Source organism: Populus euphratica, unplaced genomic scaffold (genome assembly GCF_000495115.2).
Source record: "Populus euphratica unplaced genomic scaffold, PopEup_1.0 scaffold273.1, whole genome shotgun sequence".
Classification (NCBI taxonomy): domain Eukaryota; kingdom Viridiplantae; phylum Streptophyta; class Magnoliopsida; order Malpighiales; family Salicaceae; genus Populus; species Populus euphratica.
In genome coordinates this window covers 98,161-116,299 of record NW_011500153.1, presented here as the reverse complement: position 1 = coordinate 116,299, position 18,139 = coordinate 98,161, and the positions used below count along the sequence as shown (strand labels likewise).

The following is an 18,139-nucleotide window of genomic DNA, read 5'->3' as shown; positions in this document are numbered from 1 at the left end:
GCATGAAATACATTTATAGGCAAGCAATTTCTGAAATTAGATTTAAGCTTGCTTGCTTGCTGCTCTGGCCACCCGCTTTGCTTTTGAAGCGGCCAACCAGGTGGTTGACCGCAGTAACAAACCGCCGCTTTAGTAATCACTGAACCATGGTTTTTCCCAGTAACCCTTTTGATTTGAGTCCTTCAATCCCAGACATTGTATTACGCAATGGTTCAACTAGAACGGTCATTGATAAGAGCATGCCTCAAAAAGTTATCGTGAAAACTAGTTAAGAAACAAAAGCAATTAACATTCCCTCAAAAATATCAAAATCCAAAACTGCCTGCACTACACCATTATTATCCTCCTAGTACATTGCAAAAAAGATGACACTCCAACTCGCTTCCACACTTGTTGCTCAAGTTTTTCTTGCAGGCTTGGGAGCACTACCCTGATCTCTGTGCCGCAGCAGCCATCCGATTGAGGTTTAGCTAAGTCTGCCTAAGCCTTCAATCAATTTTCAGTGAGTGCTCATTGGATTAAACTATGTAGCCAATGGAAGTTCCATTGCAAGATTGGATGAAATTGCTGTGGGAAGCTAGCTTGTTGCCTCCATTGCAATTTATCTCATGTTACCCTCCCGCAAGACATCAATCATATTATAGATCCGCTTGTCAGCCTTTGATTGAATCTGCGTTTTAATCACATTAAAATTACTACCGGCAATCAACTTCGAAACATCACATTGAAATTACTACTCACAATCAACTTCAAAACCACAGCTAAATTTCTCAATAACATATGTATTCCCAGAACGTTTTATCATAGGATCTTCAATATAGAGAAACAACCAAAGCAGAGCAATGAAGTAGAAGAGGGAGTGGTTACAAGAGCTAAGCAAGAAAAAATTGGCAATAGAGGTTTTATGTCAAGGAGCTATCCCATTATGCATATAAACACTATTAACTAAATTAAATCTTAAGTATGCGAGGATTTGAAGCATTTTCACCTTCTTAGCAAGGAAAAGTACAGCATCAACTGTACCCTCAGCATAGATTGATCTACCGCACACATTATGTTGAAACTCAAATGAAACACTGCAAGAAAAAAGAAATCCAAAAGACAATTGTTTTAAACAAAAGAAAAAAAAAACAGAATCCAAATAAAAATTAGCATGAATATTTGTTCTTACGTTTTATCAGGTGATGACAGATAATACAAATGAAATGCATGACCAGACAAATACTCCTCTGGAACTCCCACCAACTCCACTTGTTCCTTGGGATCTCGGATCATTTCTATCTGAACAGTAAGCAAAAAATCATATTAAAAAGACAGTACATTTTTTTGGGAGGTGGACACAGCATAGGACCAAATCTTCTATGAAAACACTTATAAGACAACATGGTTGAGTGTGAAGTTTAAAACCAGAAAAGATGTGTCAAACAATGGCTGGTAATAAAAGTATTATGACTTAACCTCATGACCAAATTTCAATTTTTTTTGTAATCATGTCAAGTTTCAACTTTTACATGAAAACCAAGCAAATGAAGCATGAAATTCAGTATTTTCATGAAGATATAGGAATAAGTTATGCTTTAATGAAGCATGAATAGCTTTATTACCACCTGATCATCAAAAGACACCCCCAATTTCTTGAAGCAAGAAATGACAGCCTTGGCAGTTCCAGATGTGTCCAGCTTTCCTGCTTGATGGGACTCCTTCACCTAAAAATTAAATAAGTTTATCAGCAATATTAGTACTACTGATAACAAACTCAAGTGAGGAAGGGAACTTCTTTTCCAAAAGGGAATCAATGCAGAAAGACATACATGAAGGGAGTATCCAGAGAATGCACCAGGAAATTGCTCAGCCATAATCTCCATGGCTGCAAGAAATGCAACCACCTATCAAAAAGAAACAACCCGTTAGTACAGAGAACATGATAACTTATAGCATCAGGATCTATTACATTTCACAACCCGTTAGAGGCACTCAATCCCATCACCTGTTTCCCCATTTGTGGAGAGATTACTGCATAAACTTTTGAGGCATCCACAGTCTTATATAATATATCCCTATCGCCACCAGTAGTTCCCATCACAAATGGCACCCCAACTCTGCAATACAGATCTGCATTATCTACACATTACAAAAAGAAAGGTCAAAAGATTAAAAGAGGATCAACAAAAGAAGAGAACAAAATCACAACAGGAAGCTTCACAATGCCCATAATATTATAACACATGATGAATTATGAAACTTTGTCAACATGAATCGATTAGCTTTTTCCATGCAATTCTAAGATTAAAAACACTAGATGCAAGAGAAAACTAAAAGAATTGAAAAAAAAAAAACTTGAATTATGATATCCATATCCCATTTTTAGCAGCACCAAAGTATTTTCTTTTCAAGTAGTAAAGTTTGCCAACAAAAAATTCCATTTTGAACTCAGAGTAAAATAGCAAATCTATGAATTTCAGACTTGAACTACCACGTGAACTCTCTTCTGGAAAATAATTAAAATTTCTTTTCCGTTTCAAGAGTCAATAGCTCCAAGAAATTTTACCATTCACCAAATCAGGCACAGTGTAATCCACCACAATCATGCTCGGATGCTCATCATAGAGAGACGCAAGCACGCTTTCTCTTTCGGAAGGACCATGAATTTTAATCTCATTCCCAAAAACTTCCACAGTATTACCAGCCTCCTTTTCCGGGCCAAATGATTTTGGAAGAATTTGAAGTCCAGCAGAATTCGCTGCCAATATAACAGAACTCCCCATTTTCCCATTACAGCCATTTACCTCAAATTAACAAAATAATACAAATTAATAGCATCCAAAGTCAATTTTCCCCTAATCACCATAATGACGAAACAATTCACATCAGCTAACCTAGTAAAAAGAAAAAAAATACAATATAATCATAAATAAAAAAACAAACAATACCGTATCATACCATGATAGGAACTGCAGTACTTTTGGTTGTCATGGACATTACAACCACAGAAGAACTCCGTTTCTGATGTCACAAAACAAAAATATGTTTATGTACTAAAGGGTGTTTGCTAACTTAGCTTGTTAAAGTTTCATTTTTTTTCCATTGCCCTCTTAGTCTATATTGATTCATACAGCAAGCAAGAAGTAAGATCTTTGATTATGAAAACAATACAATGAAAGCAGTAACATGATAGCCCCAGCTTTTTACATTACCTGATAATGGTTGGTGAAGAAACTATTTCCATTAGAGCTAAGTGGGTTGCTAAGATAGAGTGGTTTCAATGGTTCATAAAGCACTGCCCCTTGAATCCACATTTTTCGCTTAAGAAGAAGGAAGAGAAGGAGACGGGGAGGGTTTTTTTGTTTTTGTTTTTTTTTTTTAGGGTTTTAGTGGTATGTATGGTTGGTGTCATAGTGCCACTAGTCAAATAGTTCACAAATCACTAGATCGATACAAAAAAAAAAAAAAAGGAACTATACTGACATCAAATGGGCTTTTTGTAAGGGAAAAAAATGGACTTTATGTTAGCAACCAACAAACAAAACCCGGGTTCGGATCTAACGTCGTTTATATTCCAGAGTGAGTGACGTCAAGTAGAAGTAGGGTTTTGAATATTCAAGGTTCTTCCCATTTTCTTTTGTCAATCTTAAGAGAATCAAAAGAAAAGGGAAATGGTTTTACTGTCTGCTTCAACGAAAGATTTATTATCGAATTCTGTTCACTTTTGTCATCATCAAAATCGAAGCTTTTCGCTTCTCTATCAGAAACCACCACGGCTCTCCTTTTCCTCATCATCTTCTATTGGTCAGTCCTTTCTATTCAATCCAAATTACTAGCTATAATAGTTGTGAAAGATGTTAATTTCATTTTCCTAGTCATTGGGATCCAACCCTGCTGTAATTTTTTATTATTAATGCTAGACTCTTTTTTTTTCTTTTTTTTTTTGTATTCAGTCATGAAAGATCATTTATTTGTGATGTTAATTTCAAAACTTTTCAGGGTTTGGGACGACTAGCATTGGCTTTGAGAGGAAAGAGCGGTCGTCCATTGTGGAAACAGCAGCTGTTAGGCATTTGGAAGGCTCAGTTACCAAAACTGAGGGGTTTCGCTTTGCTGTGGTAAGTTTCTCTGCTTTTCTGTTTATTTAGGCTTTCATTTGAATTGATTTTCCTTATGTTGACATTGACTACTGGAAACAACATTCTAAGGTCGTGGCTAGGTTCAATGAGATTATTACCAGGCCACTTTTAGAAGGAGCTGTTGCGACTTTCAAGAAATATTCAGTCAAGGAAGAAGACATTGATGTATGCAAACTGTTTATTTGAGAAGCTATTTTTTTCAAATTTGTTTTCTTTTTGTTAGTGAATCTTGATTAGGGCGTGTTTGTTTTATTATGTTTCTCATCAGGTTGTGTGGGTTCCTGGTAGTTTTGAAATAGGCATTGTTGCAGAACGGTTAGGCAAGTCAGGAAAATATCATGCAGTGGTGTGTATTGGAGCTGTGGTATGAATGATTTCTCTTCATAACCTTGAAACAAGTTGCTATTTGATGGAAGTATTTTGGTGTTATGAGGGGTGGCTTCCTCCTCAATTTACTTTCCTTGAAGTACTACTTACAGGCTGGCCCTAGTATGTGAATTATTTTTTGTTGATGATGGTAGGTAAGAGGTGACACCACTCACTATGATGCTGTTGCTAATTCAGCAGCATCTGGCGTGCTTTCTGCTGGTTTAAATTCAGGTTGGTGTTCACACTTTTCGCCGGTTTTATTGAGTGGTTTTGAAACTCTGTTTTTCTCTGTTGACCAAGGTTTCAAAGGGTTTGTCCTTCACTGTAGTAATTATCTTGTTATGTACAAGTTTCTGTAACACATTATGCCATATAATGAAGTGAATGTTGAAATGCACCATGGGCTCAAAGATGGAAACAGGCACAGATGAAGAGTGGTTGAAGTTGTCATTATTGCATCAAATATCACTGTGGTGTGTAGAATACTTTGCAAAACTGATAAAACACCATCTCTTCTTTTGTTCTTCACACACCACACACAAGTGTGTACACGGTTGCACACGACCAACTTTAATTCTGCCGGTGTCCTTTAGCATCAATATGTTCTGTTTCTGCCTATCGCTTTTATAACTGAAAAATTGATTTCTCCTTTAAAGTAACATAATATGCATGCTTTGTCAACCCTTGAGGAAATGATCTGGCAGGCAGCTGTCTACCAGTTTACTGCTGCTCTCTCCAGTTCTGTTGAAAGGCTTCACAGTGAAAACTTATAATACTCTCTTGATGAATTTGCAGGGGTTCCATGTATATTTGGTGTTCTGACATGTGAGGACATGGAACAGGTAAATTTGTGAAAGAAGCATTTGAATAAAACAAAAGCACACTTCATATGTTTTTTCTGAGAATTTTTCATCTGAAAACTTTGATAAATGCAGGCGATAAATCGAGCTGGTGGCAAATCTGGGAATAAGGGTGCTGAGGCTGCTTTGACAGCTGTAAGTTGATTGTGTTGAATTTACATTATTAATGCTTGGGATAAGTACATGTACTGATTAATTATTTTCTAGTATTTAGTTTTCTATCTTCTTCCAGCTTACATTTTATTATTTTCTTCCTTGATTTTCTTTGGTATATCTTTCTGTTTGTCAAATCTTCTTGTGGGATAGGAGGTTGAGAAAAGTATTCATCTAATTCATTGTCAGTAGACGATATATTTTCATTTAACATAATAAAGTTTTGAGAGGTGTAGTGAGTGGTTCAAAGAAATGTTGTCTAGTTGCTTAGCCGAGGCAATTGTCCTTAAGGCTCATGTTTCATATTTTACATTTTTTTGATGCATGCAATAGGTTCAATAGGCTTTGGCACATGGTTTCAATGTGCGGGTTTTTGTGATTTGAAACCCGGCCCGGCCCGGTGGGTTCACCCAAGCCTGGGCTGGGTTTCAAATCACAAAAATTCAAGCTTGCAATGAGCTCAGTCAAACTAAGGCGACTTACCAAGTCAGCTCAAAACTTGGGTGACCCGGTATAACTCGAGTGAAACCTTTTTTTTAATAAACCCAAAAAATATAAAATTAATTTATAAATACCTAGTCTTACATATCTTTTTTATAGCTTATATTCACATGAATTGTTTCTTAATTTTTTTTTATGTAGAATAGCTATATATAGTCTATATCTACATGGATTATATCTTAACCTTTTAATGTGAGATAACTATAAATGGCTACATTCACATAGATTGTTTGGTAATTTTTTTAATATGGGATAATTGTGTTACACATCACTTTTTTTTTGTAGCCTCCATTCACATGGATTGTTTCTTTATTTTTTGATATAGGATAATTATATATAGCCTACATCCACATGAATTGTTTTTTAAGTTTTTAATGTGAGATAAATATACTACACTTCATATTTTTTTATAGCCTACTTCTAAATGAATTGTTTCTTAACTTTTTAATGTGAAATAACTAGGTTACATTTTTTTTTCATATTTTACATCCAGATGTATTGTTTCAAAACTGTTCCATATGAAATATTAAAATTTTTAATATATTTTTTTATTCTATTTTTCGGGGTCAACCCTGAGCCGGGTTTAATAACTATGATGAAAACTATTTCATTGATACCAAGACCCAAAGATACAATGAAGTTCATTTTGTTCTTATCACACCATGGTTATTTCCTTTTGCTTGTAATGTAACATGGTGAGTTTGAGTTTTTTGATTGGATAATTCTTATTAATTTTCGGTTAATTTTTTTTATTTCAGATTGAGATGGCGTCCTTGTTTGAGCACCATCTAAAGTAACAAGACTGTTACTTTGAGGAGAGTTATGTGAAATCCTGTATCCCTCCTGGGAATGTCTGTACTGTGTAGATTTCTTTTTCTTCAAAACAGTTGAAATTTTTATGTGCTCAGAAGTTGGTGAAAAAACAAAAGTGCAGCCTAAATATCTCAGATGATAGTCAGCTATTTGTCGGCTGCAAGAAATTGACTTCATACCTGAAATTGCACTGGCAATTGAAGATAGCATGTTTGATGTTGTAAAAACACAGAACTATGCTAACTGCTCATTTGCCTTAACATGTCAAACGGATGGTTTTTTCCTCAGTTACTTCTTTGGGGAACCATGTGTTCCTTTCATGTCAAATTGCTGCAATTTGTCTCATACTTTATTTCCCCATGTCTCCTCAACCATGGGGAATCCTGCCATAATATTTCATGAACAGAACTGCCATAGCACTTCTCACGTCGGCCATCTTGTTTCTGTTTTCCGCCAAGGATGGGAGAAAAAGGAACGCTAAAAACAGAATTCCCCGTGAAGATTGTGGGTGTGCAGAGGAGTGAAACAAAGACGGAAAAGGAGGCTGTTGGCCAGTACACCGTGAAGCTGAGACAATACCTCCCTTGATAACCACTCTATTCGAGAGTGCCAGGACAATAACCACTGGCTATTGCCCTTCAAGCTTCGTTCTAAAACTAAATGACCGAATAACCCCCCCTCTTTTTCAGTAAAACAAAGGACAGGGGAAGAGGAACTGCGAACCATCTCAGAAGGGCACAAGGACGATGCGGTAATTCTATTGGAAGGTTTAATGTTAATGTATTAGTTGTATTAAGCACCATTGATTTGGCTAATCCTAACAAAGTGAACGAAACGCAATCAAGCCAAGGAATAAAGAGAAAAAAAGGCAACACGAAGCTTAGAATCCAAGTTAAACATAGCATCACAAACAAGCTGCCCACATGGACCATGAAAGATTGTCATTTTGTAAAGAATGGCTTGCGGCTAGTTTTTGATCTGCAAGTACAAGCCATGCAGGGAAGATTTATCTTTTTTCATAGCCGCTTGGAAGAAATGAAAATATTCTCTGCCATTAGTCTCTATATACCTTGAAAGATCATAATTTTGATTAAGGGTTCATCTTCTTTCATTGATACATCATACAGTCAATTGTTCTCTATTGACATGGTGATATTGCAGCTTTCTAGTTCCAATCCTGTAAATCCCCAAGCAAAGCACTCCATCCTTGAATGGGCTCATAGTCGTCGAAAACACTTGTCAACTTTCTCTTCTTTCTGTTTGCCAAGTTTGTCCATATCCAATTCTCAGCAACCTCAACATCCCATGTCATCATTCCCTCAAGTAAATCAGGTCTGTTTTTCTTTCGTTTGTTGCCTTAGTTTCTACTGTACTTTTTCCCAGGATTTTGCAAGTGCTTATATGTGAGTAGTATTTGAGAATTCATCTATGGCAGAGTGTTGCAGCTATTGTATTTGGCGATGGATCAGAGTCAAGGCTCTATCCATTGACAAAAAGAAGATCAGAAGGCGCCATTCCCATAGGAGCAAATTACAGAATCGTTGATGCAGTTATTAGCAACTGTATTAACAGTAACATAAACAAGATATATGCTCTAACACAATATAATTCTACTTCTCTCAATTCTCACCTCTCTAGAGCATATACTGGCTTGGGCCTCGGCAAAGACGGGTTTGTTGAAGTGATTGCAGCATATCAGAGTCCAGAAGACCAAGGCTGGTTTCAGGTCTGATAGCTTATCTACTTCTGTAACACATGCGTATTTGATGCTTATAGCTTCTACTCAATGAGGGGCAGGCTATGGTCAGCAAAGCCAACGTGATCATTTCTGTTTCTTTTTGTACTAGGGAACTGCTGATGCTATGAGAAGGTGCTTGTGGGTAATGGAAGAGTACCCAGTGTCTGAGTTTCTGGTCCTTCCTGGCCACCATCTCTACAGAATGGACTACCAGAAACTAGTAAATGCCCATCGAAGTAGCCAGGCCGATATAACCATTGCAGCTTTGAATTCAATAAGAGACCAAGATCCTGGTTTAGGCATATTAAAAGTGAATTCTCTAAATGAAGTTACAGAGTTCGATGTGAAGTCAGAGAGGGCAGTAAGTTGATTTTAGTAAATATTGTTTTCCTCCTAAAAGTTTCGAACCCGCGACTCCTGTGGGGATCGTGTTCTCTAAAGAATCTCTCCAAAATTCAGGTCCAAAGTTCCCAAGCATTCAATGAAAATCGTTATAGGGAGCTATCCAGCATGGGGATCTATCTTGTTAATAGAGACATTATGAGCAAGTCTCTAAACAAATACTTCCCCGAGGCAAATGAATTCGGAACTGAAGTAATACCAGGCGCAATATCAACTGGAATGAAGGTCAGGCTGGAGTTAGCTAATTAAGCATTAACTTTGACACTAACTATGTTTGCTTTGTCCAAAAATATGCTTGATGTTTCCTTCTCTTCCATGAGCTTTCATTCATGAGAGAGTTCTTATTATGTGCATGGAGCAGGTTCAAGCTTATGAATTTGATGGATACTGGGAGGACATGAGTAGCATTGCAGCGTTTTATCAAGCAAACATGGAGTGCATAAAGAGATTAGACATGGGATACAAGTCAGTAATTTTTCTTCCTGGAAGGATGGAATGTAACACCTATAATGGCCTCTCATCAGCTAACACAAACTTCATTCCTTTCCTGACAGCTTCTACGATAAAGATGCTCCTATATACACCATGCCTCGCTATCTGCCTCCGACTACTGTAACCGATGCTGTCATCACAGAAAGTGTGGTTGGAGATGGTTGTATCCTTAATGTAAGAATAACTTTTCCATCAGCCTCCTATGTTTCTCCCTTTTGCTCAAAGTAAGGAATGTGCTGTCATAGATTGTGTTGTATCTTGTTTCTGAATCTCGTCATGCTTTATTTTCCTGGAAATATCCTTTTGACCTTTCTAAGAATAGAGGTGCAAGATCAAGGGAACAGTAGTTGGTATGAGGACAACCATTAGAGAGAAGGCCATAATTGAAGATTCAGTCATCATGGGTTCTGATATCTATCAAGTAAGAGAGAGCTATTGAAAGCAACTTTCATTTTTAGTTTTCCTAAAGCAACACAAGTTTGTACATTTAGTGATGATACTAACTGAGATGTGGATGTGCTCAACAGAAAAACTATATCCAAAAGAGTGGCAAGGATCAGAAGGGCATGTTGATTCCGATAGGAATTGGCGATGAAACTCACATAAAGAAAGCTATTGTAGACAAGAATGCAAGGATTGGCAGAAATGTAATGGTATGTAGAATCATAAACACAGCCAAACTAATCCAAAGCCAAAACAAGTGATGTACACAAAAATACAGTTGCTTTCAGAGTGTTAAGGTGCGAGTCTGAGACATTATTAAAACAGGATTGTTTGTCTCTGTGGGACTGAGTATTGAGTTCCTGTCATTCCTTACTGATGTAACATCTATGCAATTGTGTTCTGCAGATTATTAACAAAGACAACGTACAAGAATGCAACAGGGAAGCTGATGGCTACATAATCAGTGGAGGAATAGTGGTTGTCCTAGAGAGTGCAGTGATCCCAGATGGCAGCATTTTATGATATTGTTGAATGTTGAACAACAGGATCATCATTCATTTATTTCTCAATCTGATTCTTTCATATAGTTAAAAACAAAAGTTCAACAAGATGTGCAATGCCATTTTTCGTGGGGGGGTGGGATGAGCAATCTCACTGCCACTGCCACCTAAAATGTTCAATATGGAATTTACAATGAAGTTTGATTCTTTCAGTGATTTTCTACACCTATGAACTTGAGACTTTTCACACATTTTACTTGCTTAAATTATTTGAAAATTTTCAACTATATCTGCAAAATATGTCTCGCTAATCACCATGTTTTGGAAATCAGGTTGGGCAAAAAATTCTTTCAAATGCAACCCTTTTATGTGTTTGGTTAAGTTGTTGAAACCGTGTTTCACTTACGAAAAACATCAAGTTAATGTTTTTTGAAACGGAGTTTCAAAAACATGGCTAAACCTAGCCTTAACTATAAGCTATACCTAACTAATTAATTAATCCTTATTGTTTTAAAAACGGAACTTTAATTCCTCTATTTTTAAATTTATTTATAATTTAGTCTTTTGTTAATTTTATGTACTTTTTCAATATATTTTATTTTTTTCCTTGAAAAATAGAATTCATAAAAGAGAAGTATTTGGGGAAATTTGGTTAGGAAAAGGAAGTTTTAGAGCAAAACGCTACTAAATTGACAACAGTAGTTAAGGGATTATTAGATTATTTCTGATAACAAAAGGACTAATTTGATAATTCTGAAAACTATCAGGAGTAATAACTAACTCAAGCAAGGGCACGAAAACGTAAGCTGAAAAACAAAAGCAAATCCCAAGTCTTATCCGACATGTAAAAATAGTTGCTCGGCACTTTCTTCTCTTTCGTCCACTCCACAGTGATAAACTCTGCTAATACTTACCAGCACTTGAAGAAGGAGAGAGCAATAATTCCTTCTCCATCCTGTCCACCAGTGGGTTTCCTTTGATGGGTATGTTTTGTTTTCTCAAAAACTGATGATTTCTCTTCATGGCCATTGTTAGGACTGCATTATCTTTGAGCTGTTTATTTCTTTTCATGCTTTCTTTGCTCTTTGTTTATTTCTCTTAAAGAAAGATATAATCTTTAAAGAGAATTATAAGTATGAAAGGGTTATTAAACACCTTCCCTCAACATAGTTTCTTAAAGTCCTTCATTTTCAGTCCAAAAACAAGTTATAATCTTGCAGTGATGAAAGTTGGAACTGGGTTTATGTATGGAAGACTTGAAGTGGGTTTCTCTAGAGGGACGAAGACAAAGTGTGTGTATTTAAGTAGAGATAGTGTTGTTAGCAGTGAAGGAGTTGTTGATTGTGATAAGGATAAGGAAGATGAGGATTGGAAATTGGAGTTTCTTGGGGAGCTTGATCCATTGGGTTGTCAAGCATCTAAGAAGAGGAAAAAGCAAAAAAATTCAGGATTGCTGAAAGATACTGATGGGATGGATTGGTGTTTGAGGGCGAGAAAGGTTGCCCTCAAGTCGATTGAGGCGAGGGGGTTAAGTCAGAGAATGGAAGATTTGATTAATGTAAAGAAGAAGAAAAAGAAAAGGAATAAGAAAAAGTTAGTTGGTAAGGTTAAGAAAGTTAAGGACTTTGAAGAAGATGATTTGGATTTTGATTTGGACGAAGGTGTTGAATTGGAAGATGATGAAGCTGACCTTAAAAGGATGGTAAGCATGTTAGGGGATGGCATGTTTCAAGAAAGGAAAGAGAAGACCATGGAAGAGTTTCTTCAGAGGCTATCCCAATTCTCTGGACCTTCTGATCGTAAGAAAGAGATTAACTTGAATAGAGCGATTGTGGAAGCACAGACTGCAGAGGAAGTTTTGGAAATCACTGCTGAGATGATTATGGCTGTTGGGAAGGGGTTGAGCCCTTCACCACTATCCCCATTGAATATTGCCACTGCACTTCATCGAATTGCTAAGAACATGGAGAAGGTTTCAATGATGAATAGTCGTAGGTTGGCATTTGCTCGACAGAAAGAGGTGTCGATGCTGGTAGGTATTGCTATGACAGCATTGCCTGAATGTTCAGCGCAAGGTATCTCAAATATTTCTTGGGCATTGTCTAAGATAGGAGGGGAGCTACTTTACTTGTCAGAAATGGATAGAGTTGCAGAGGTGGCCTTGACCAAGGTTGGGGAGTTCAATTCACAGAATGTTGCTAATGTCGCTGGTGCTTTTGCTTCAATGCAGCACTCTGCTCCTGATCTATTTTCAGCGTTGTCGAAAAGGGGCTCCGAGATAATTCATACTTTCCAAGAGCAGGAGCTTGCTCAGGTTTTGTGGGCTTTTGCGTCTCTCTATGAGCCAGCTGACTATTTGCTTGATGCCTTGGATACTGTTTTCAAAAATGCAAACCAACTTGAATGCTCCTTAAAGACTAAAACATCATACTCTGATGAGGAGAGAAGCAATGAAGACAGTGGAGATCTCGATGCAGAAGGACCTCTACAGTCTCCAGTGCTCAGTTTTAATAGGGATCAGCTTGGGAATATAGCTTGGTCATATGCTGTTCTTGGACAATTGGACCGAATTTTCTTTTCAAATGTGTGGAGAACTCTGAGCCATTTTGAGGAGCAAAGGCTTTCAGAGCAATATAGAGAGGATATCATGTTTGCTTCTCAGGCTCATCTTGTGAATCAATGCTTGAAGCTTGAGTACCCGCATCTTAGGTTGTCTCTTGGGGACAATCTGGAGGAGAAAATTGCACGTGCTGGAAAAACTAAGAGGTTCAATCTGAAAACAACTTCATCATTTCAGAAGGAAGTTGCTCGGCTTCTCATCAGCACTGGCCTTGATTGGGTGAGAGAATATGTTGTGGATGGGTACACTGTGGATGCTGTTGTGGTTGAAAAGAAGATTGCTTTGGAGATAGACGGACCAACTCATTTCTCCAGGAATACTGGTTGGTACCTTTGCCAAGTATACAATGATTATCCATTATTTCACACTCAACTACCTAGCTTTTATTTATTTATCCTGTTATATACTGCAGCGATGCCATTAGGACATACCATGCTGAAACGGCGGTACATTGCTGCTGCTGGTTGGAACGTGGTATCATTGTCTCACCAAGAGGTGAGTTCCTCCTAAAATCTCACCGTCCAGAAAGCATCAGTATTACATGTATTTATGATGATGGATGGCAGTATTATTATTTTTTATTTATGAACAACTGAATTCTGATAGTTTGTATCTATGGATGTGGTTGTTGATGCTTGATTGATGCAGTGGGAGGAAATAGAAGGAAGTTATGAGCAGCAAGAGTACCTGAGAGAAATCCTCAAGGAGCATATAGGTGAAGACAGTTGTAGTAGCAGCAAAGATGAATAGTCATCAAGGGAATGAAATGATGGAAAGTTTTTTTGCTAGATAAGATAAATGTAGTGCTTACTACTATTATTGATTTGTTGTATGTTTATGACAACAAACAAGCATGCATAAATAAATAAAAGCACTACCTTGGCTTCTATTTTTTTTTCTTAGTTCAGTACTTGTAGTCAATCAATCAAAGTAAGAATTCAAGAAATAAGCTGTCTTCCCAGCTGTGTTGTGCTAATATATATTATATACAAGTACTTGAAATTCTTTGGTAAGTTATGAGTGAAGAAGCATTGCATTAATATGAAAGAACAAGAAAAAGAAATTGAATGAAGGTGTTCGCTTGTGGAATGTGTTCGCTTCTTCTTCTCAAGGTATGGCTTCTACTGACAAGCAGCAAATAGGTGATAGAGATGCCGAGGAGAAAGATGAAGACAAGGGTGGATTTATTGGAAAGGTGAAGGACTTCATTAATGACATTGGTGAAAAGAATGGGGAGGGAGCTATTGGCTTTGGGAAGCCAACTGCCGATGTTCCTGCCATTTACGGCCCCTCCATCAACCTTGACAAAGCCGACACTGTTGTTGATGTGCTCATTAAAAACCCTGCCCCTCTTATCGATATCGACTACTTGATTGAGAGTGATTCAAGGAAACTTGATAAAAAAGGAAAAATCTACTAAAATTGATAAATATGGAATAAGTAATATTGATGTTCCCATCACCTTCAGGCCTAAGGACTTTGGTTCTGCACTTTGGGACATCATTACAGGAAAAGGCACCGGTCACACCATGAAAGGGCATATTAATGGGGACACTCCTTTCAGAGCTATGAAGATTCCCATCAGCAAGGAGGGTGCCACAACCATACTCAAGATGAACAAAGAAGATGGTGCCAATGATGATGAGGTATGGTAACTGTTTTTGTTTGCTAGATTCTTCATTGTTACATCAGATTTTTGATTGGCTAGATTGAAAATCCTGCTCAACATTGTCTTGCTTCTTTCTTCTCATAGCTTTTACGGTCTCGGCAGACAGTGTAGGTTAACACAGCTTGTGTCTGCAAATCGTTACTTCTCTTGCCTTGCTTGTTAATGATTTCACGATCCTTTCTCAACGTCTAGTTGTGCTGTGCCTTATTCTTGCTAATAATTGGTTGAGCAATTTGCTTTACATTGCACAGTTAGTTGCACAAGTTGTCACTATCCAACAATACAATGAGATAAATGTATGGCCACTGTGCGAGCTAAAATGGTGAGAACTGCTGCTGCTGTGGTAGCTGTGCCATTTGCAGTACTGTATCATTTTCTATGTTCTAACCGTGAACAAACAGAGATGTAAGTTTCGAGGAGTCAAGAAGAGGGCAGGCAGTGCTGAAGCAACACGGTGGGTGTGGGTGCTGGGGGAACATCAAGTCATGTCCATCACAAAATGAATTCCATTCCATTCACAAATTATTGCATACAATACAATCGTCTTTCATGAATCATGCTTGGCTAGCCTGCTAAAATGTCATTTCCTCCAGGCAAGAGCCTGCATATGGGTCAGTTCTCATTATTCGGCTGGTTGGGTTGGTCCCATTGTTGTGAAAAAAACACAGCAATTATTGATGAAAATTACAATAACAAATAAACTAGAAAAAACATAAAATTTAACATAATATACCTACATTTATAAAAGTGATGAATTTTTATATTCACTATATTAAAATATATATTCATAATAAAACTTAAATCGTTAAAAAAAAATCCCATCCAACCCCAAGAAGAATTTTTTCTATGACACCCCTTTAACTTATCATTAAAAAGAATTAGAACATCTTTTTCTATTTGAAAATCATTTTAAAAAACATGATAGAAAACATCTGAAAGCCAAAAGGGCGACCATGGATTTCACGGTGCAAGCACAGTATTCATTGTATTGACAGGGTCCAATCACCTTGGATACTGCCATGGCCGGGATCACCCCTGCTTGCCCGCCTTTTGGATTTCTAAAGATTTCCTCTACTTTTTTCTTTTTGCCCTAAAGAAGATCCTCCAAGATCTTTGAAACACTTGGTCTTCATATTTAGAAAATTCCTGGTGCCATGGCAATTCCAGTCACTGTAGAGAATGTAGAAGCACAACACAAGCGTCCAAGTTCAACCACTTAATTTGTCCGGCATCCCTTTGGTCCTAGCTCAACAACAACATCAATGAAGCTTCCATGGAGCTTCATTAGGTCCCCTTGCAGCATCTTTCGCAAACCTTATGTCACTCGTTTAAGGTCTGACGTTTATTATTCAATGCCAGCACTCCAAGAACTTCCCTATCTTATTGTCAAATTCTGTCCCGAATACAAACTAAATAAACACAGACAACACTGCATGTTTTTGAAGATGAAAGTTGCAGTCATCGTCGAGCAAAAGTGACCATCGAAGGGACTACTGGCCAAAAACGAGAAATGGGTTGGAATTCAATCAACATAGTTGAACCAACTTAGGTGCCCTGACAATAAGACCGCAATTTCAAGAATGTTTTGAGGTTCTTACACAGGCTATTAGGACTACGTACATGTTTCAATGGGGAGATTAAGACACCTTAATTAATGGATCCTACTAGTTAGAAGAAAATATAGATATATAATTAATCAATATTAACAAACACACTAAAAGATGTTTTATTATTTAATATTATATTTTTTTATTGAATTATCTACTCTCATCGATGACATGAATCGCTAATTTAGTAGATTAATTCGGTTGAATTAATTGAAAATTAAATTTTATAATTTATTTTGATTTTTTATACCAGATTATCTTAATTTTATGACTCGAAATACGAGTTTGACAAGTTAACTCGGATCTTTTTTTAATTTTTTTAATCATGTTTCTTTCAATCTTATTTTTTAATATTAGGTTAATTGAAAATTAGACTTTATAATTTATTTTGATTTGTTTTCAATGGGATTATCATAGTCTTATAATCAAAGACTTTATAATTTATTTTGATTTGTTTTCAACAGAGTTATCATAGTCTTATAACCCAGATCGATGACTTAACATGTTAATCTGGGTTAATCCAAATCAATTTAATATATTATTATTTTAATACTAAAAAAAATACTATTTTGAAATAATTTTTAGTCAAATAATAATTTTTAAAAGTCAATTTAATATATTGTTATTTTAATAATAAAAAAGATACTATTTTGAAATAATTTTTAGTTAAATAATAATTTTTACGGGTCATTATTTTTAGATTACTAAAGTCAATTGGGCCTCTTTAAATTAACTACGAATAATTATAATTTAAATTTTTTTATTTAAAAAAGTATTAGTAATATTTAAATATCCTTTTTAATATTAAATAAAAAATTAGCTTGACGTGGGGCAATAATGTGCAGTGTTTTTTTTTTTATTATTATTTGATGTTTATGATAAACAGTGGTTTTGCTCTTGATTAGCTGAAGAGAAGCAAATGGAAGCCGTGGGCTAAACCGCGGAGTGGTGGGGTGGGAGCTTGGAAAGCCAATTCTAAAATCACGGAAATAAGGCAAGTTGGTATGGAAGTGATGTGATGCGATGCATCAGGCAAGTTGGTATGGAAGTGATGTGATGCATTGAATCAAGGAAGGCTGATTTTTCAAGTACGGATTTCCACGTGGCATCTTCCCATTTTTTGACACCTAATATACTTCACCATCTCTTTTGGTCCACTCGACTTCTGCTAAAGCATTGTAAAGCTAGCCCTCCATCTTTGAAAAACCCTAGCTAGGGCTCCAGTATTCATTCACGTTATTAAACCTGGTAATCCTACTTTGCCTTGGAAAATTAATTAGCTCTAGTCCTGATATGATAACTACTTTGACTCTCCGACCAAAAGACTTAAAACACTTAAACCTAACTCCTAGAGTTATTAAAGTAATTTTACAGGGGGTATTTTTATTATTTTTAAATTCATCAGAGATAAATATTTTTTATATATATTTTAATTATATAGTAAAATAATTAAAATTTCATTAGAAATAAAAAAATTTAAACCTAGCTCCAAGAGATGTTTTTGTACTTTCATAATGATTTGTTCATTAATATAATATCAATTCAGAAACAATTTGATATTTTATCAAATATAAAAAATATTTCATAATTAAAATACAAGGTGAAATGACTAAAATGCTATTAAAATTTAAAAAATAAATATAAGGTCAAAGGGTTTTTTAAAAAAATAAATATAAGGTCAAAGGGTTTTTTTGATCTTTGCATAATAATTTTTAAATAAAATTACAACATCAAATTAGATTATAGGTAATTTTATATTTAATTGACTAAATAAAAAAATAATTGTACGTGTAAGTTACATGTGGTGTGTGGGAGGCCCACATAAACTTTAAAAATACCATTATTTCGTG

At 36.1% G+C, this 18,139-nt stretch overlaps 5 protein-coding genes across 5 annotated transcripts; 4 read left to right on the top strand and 1 right to left on the bottom strand.

Annotated features, from left to right (window-relative positions):
* Nucleotides 1-178: 178 nt before the first annotated feature.
* LOC105111025 (4-hydroxy-tetrahydrodipicolinate reductase 2, chloroplastic) lies at nucleotides 179-3,439 on the bottom strand. The gene is made up of 9 exons (XM_011006256.1): nucleotides 3,195-3,439; nucleotides 2,941-3,003; nucleotides 2,549-2,786; nucleotides 1,988-2,121; nucleotides 1,812-1,886; nucleotides 1,608-1,706; nucleotides 1,172-1,281; nucleotides 989-1,076; nucleotides 179-670 (listed from the first exon to the last, which is right to left on the bottom strand). Exons 1-9 carry the CDS (start codon nucleotides 3,294-3,296, stop codon nucleotides 602-604), a joined length of 978 nt encoding a protein of 325 aa, XP_011004558.1. The 5' UTR covers nucleotides 3,297-3,439; the 3' UTR covers nucleotides 179-601.
* A 114-nt stretch (nucleotides 3,440-3,553) lies between these two features.
* COS1 (6,7-dimethyl-8-ribityllumazine synthase / DMRL synthase / lumazine synthase / riboflavin synthase) lies at nucleotides 3,554-7,099 on the top strand. The gene is made up of 8 exons (XM_011006250.1): nucleotides 3,554-3,786; nucleotides 3,982-4,100; nucleotides 4,191-4,286; nucleotides 4,390-4,485; nucleotides 4,643-4,721; nucleotides 5,286-5,332; nucleotides 5,426-5,485; nucleotides 6,763-7,099. The coding sequence occupies exons 1-8, from the start codon at nucleotides 3,654-3,656 to the stop codon at nucleotides 6,799-6,801; spliced, it is 669 nt and encodes a 222-aa protein (XP_011004552.1). The 5' UTR covers nucleotides 3,554-3,653; the 3' UTR covers nucleotides 6,802-7,099.
* A 70-nt stretch (nucleotides 7,100-7,169) lies between these two features.
* Nucleotides 7,170-10,609, top strand: LOC105111020 (glucose-1-phosphate adenylyltransferase small subunit, chloroplastic/amyloplastic-like). Its single transcript, XM_011006251.1, has 9 exons — nucleotides 7,170-8,149; nucleotides 8,253-8,543; nucleotides 8,665-8,916; nucleotides 9,015-9,182; nucleotides 9,319-9,422; nucleotides 9,512-9,623; nucleotides 9,772-9,870; nucleotides 9,977-10,102; nucleotides 10,299-10,609. The coding sequence occupies exons 1-9, from the start codon at nucleotides 7,964-7,966 to the stop codon at nucleotides 10,413-10,415; spliced, it is 1,455 nt and encodes a 484-aa protein (XP_011004553.1). The 5' UTR covers nucleotides 7,170-7,963; the 3' UTR covers nucleotides 10,416-10,609.
* A 611-nt stretch (nucleotides 10,610-11,220) lies between these two features.
* On the top strand, nucleotides 11,221-13,905 carry RAP (RAP domain-containing protein). Its single transcript, XM_011006253.1, has 3 exons — nucleotides 11,221-13,335; nucleotides 13,426-13,508; nucleotides 13,662-13,905. The coding sequence occupies exons 1-3, from the start codon at nucleotides 11,529-11,531 to the stop codon at nucleotides 13,761-13,763; spliced, it is 1,992 nt and encodes a 663-aa protein (XP_011004555.1). The 5' UTR covers nucleotides 11,221-11,528; the 3' UTR covers nucleotides 13,764-13,905.
* A 92-nt stretch (nucleotides 13,906-13,997) lies between these two features.
* On the top strand, nucleotides 13,998-14,869 carry LOC105111022 (uncharacterized). Its single transcript, XM_011006254.1, has one exon. The coding sequence runs from the start codon at nucleotides 14,128-14,130 to the stop codon at nucleotides 14,431-14,433; it is 306 nt and encodes a 101-aa protein (XP_011004556.1). The 5' UTR covers nucleotides 13,998-14,127; the 3' UTR covers nucleotides 14,434-14,869.
* Nucleotides 14,870-18,139: the final 3,270 nt, after the last annotated feature.

Bases quoted from the DNA above. Each gene is read 5' to 3' on its own strand.
- LOC105111020 (XM_011006251.1), top strand. From the start codon at position 7,964: ATGGTGATATTGCAGCTTTCTAGTTCCAATCCTGTAAATCCCCAAGCA. The intron at 9,423-9,511 runs GTCAGTAATTTT...CTTTCCTGACAG, and splicing joins AGATTAGACATGGGATACAA to CTTCTACGATAAAGATGCTC. The intron at 9,871-9,976 runs GTAAGAGAGAGC...TGTGCTCAACAG, and splicing joins TGGGTTCTGATATCTATCAA to AAAAACTATATCCAAAAGAG.
- RAP (XM_011006253.1), top strand. From the start codon at position 11,529: ATGAAAGGGTTATTAAACACCTTCCCTCAACATAGTTTCTTAAAGTCC. The intron at 13,336-13,425 runs GTTGGTACCTTT...TATATACTGCAG, and splicing joins TCATTTCTCCAGGAATACTG to CGATGCCATTAGGACATACC. The intron at 13,509-13,661 runs GTGAGTTCCTCC...TGATTGATGCAG, and splicing joins TATCATTGTCTCACCAAGAG to TGGGAGGAAATAGAAGGAAG.
- LOC105111022 (XM_011006254.1), top strand. From the start codon at position 14,128: ATGGCTTCTACTGACAAGCAGCAAATAGGTGATAGAGATGCCGAGGAG.
- LOC105111025 (XM_011006256.1), bottom strand. From the start codon at position 3,296: ATGTGGATTCAAGGGGCAGTGCTTTATGAACCATTGAAACCACTCTAT. The intron at 3,004-3,194 runs GTAATGTAAAAA...TTGTGACATCAG, and splicing joins TCTTCACCAACCATTATCAG to AAACGGAGTTCTTCTGTGGT. The intron at 1,707-1,811 runs GTATGTCTTTCT...TTTAATTTTTAG, and splicing joins TCTCTGGATACTCCCTTCAT to GTGAAGGAGTCCCATCAAGC.
- COS1 (XM_011006250.1), top strand. From the start codon at position 3,654: ATGGTTTTACTGTCTGCTTCAACGAAAGATTTATTATCGAATTCTGTT. The intron at 4,287-4,389 runs GTATGCAAACTG...GTTTCTCATCAG, and splicing joins TCAAGGAAGAAGACATTGAT to GTTGTGTGGGTTCCTGGTAG. The intron at 5,333-5,425 runs GTAAATTTGTGA...TGATAAATGCAG, and splicing joins CATGTGAGGACATGGAACAG to GCGATAAATCGAGCTGGTGG.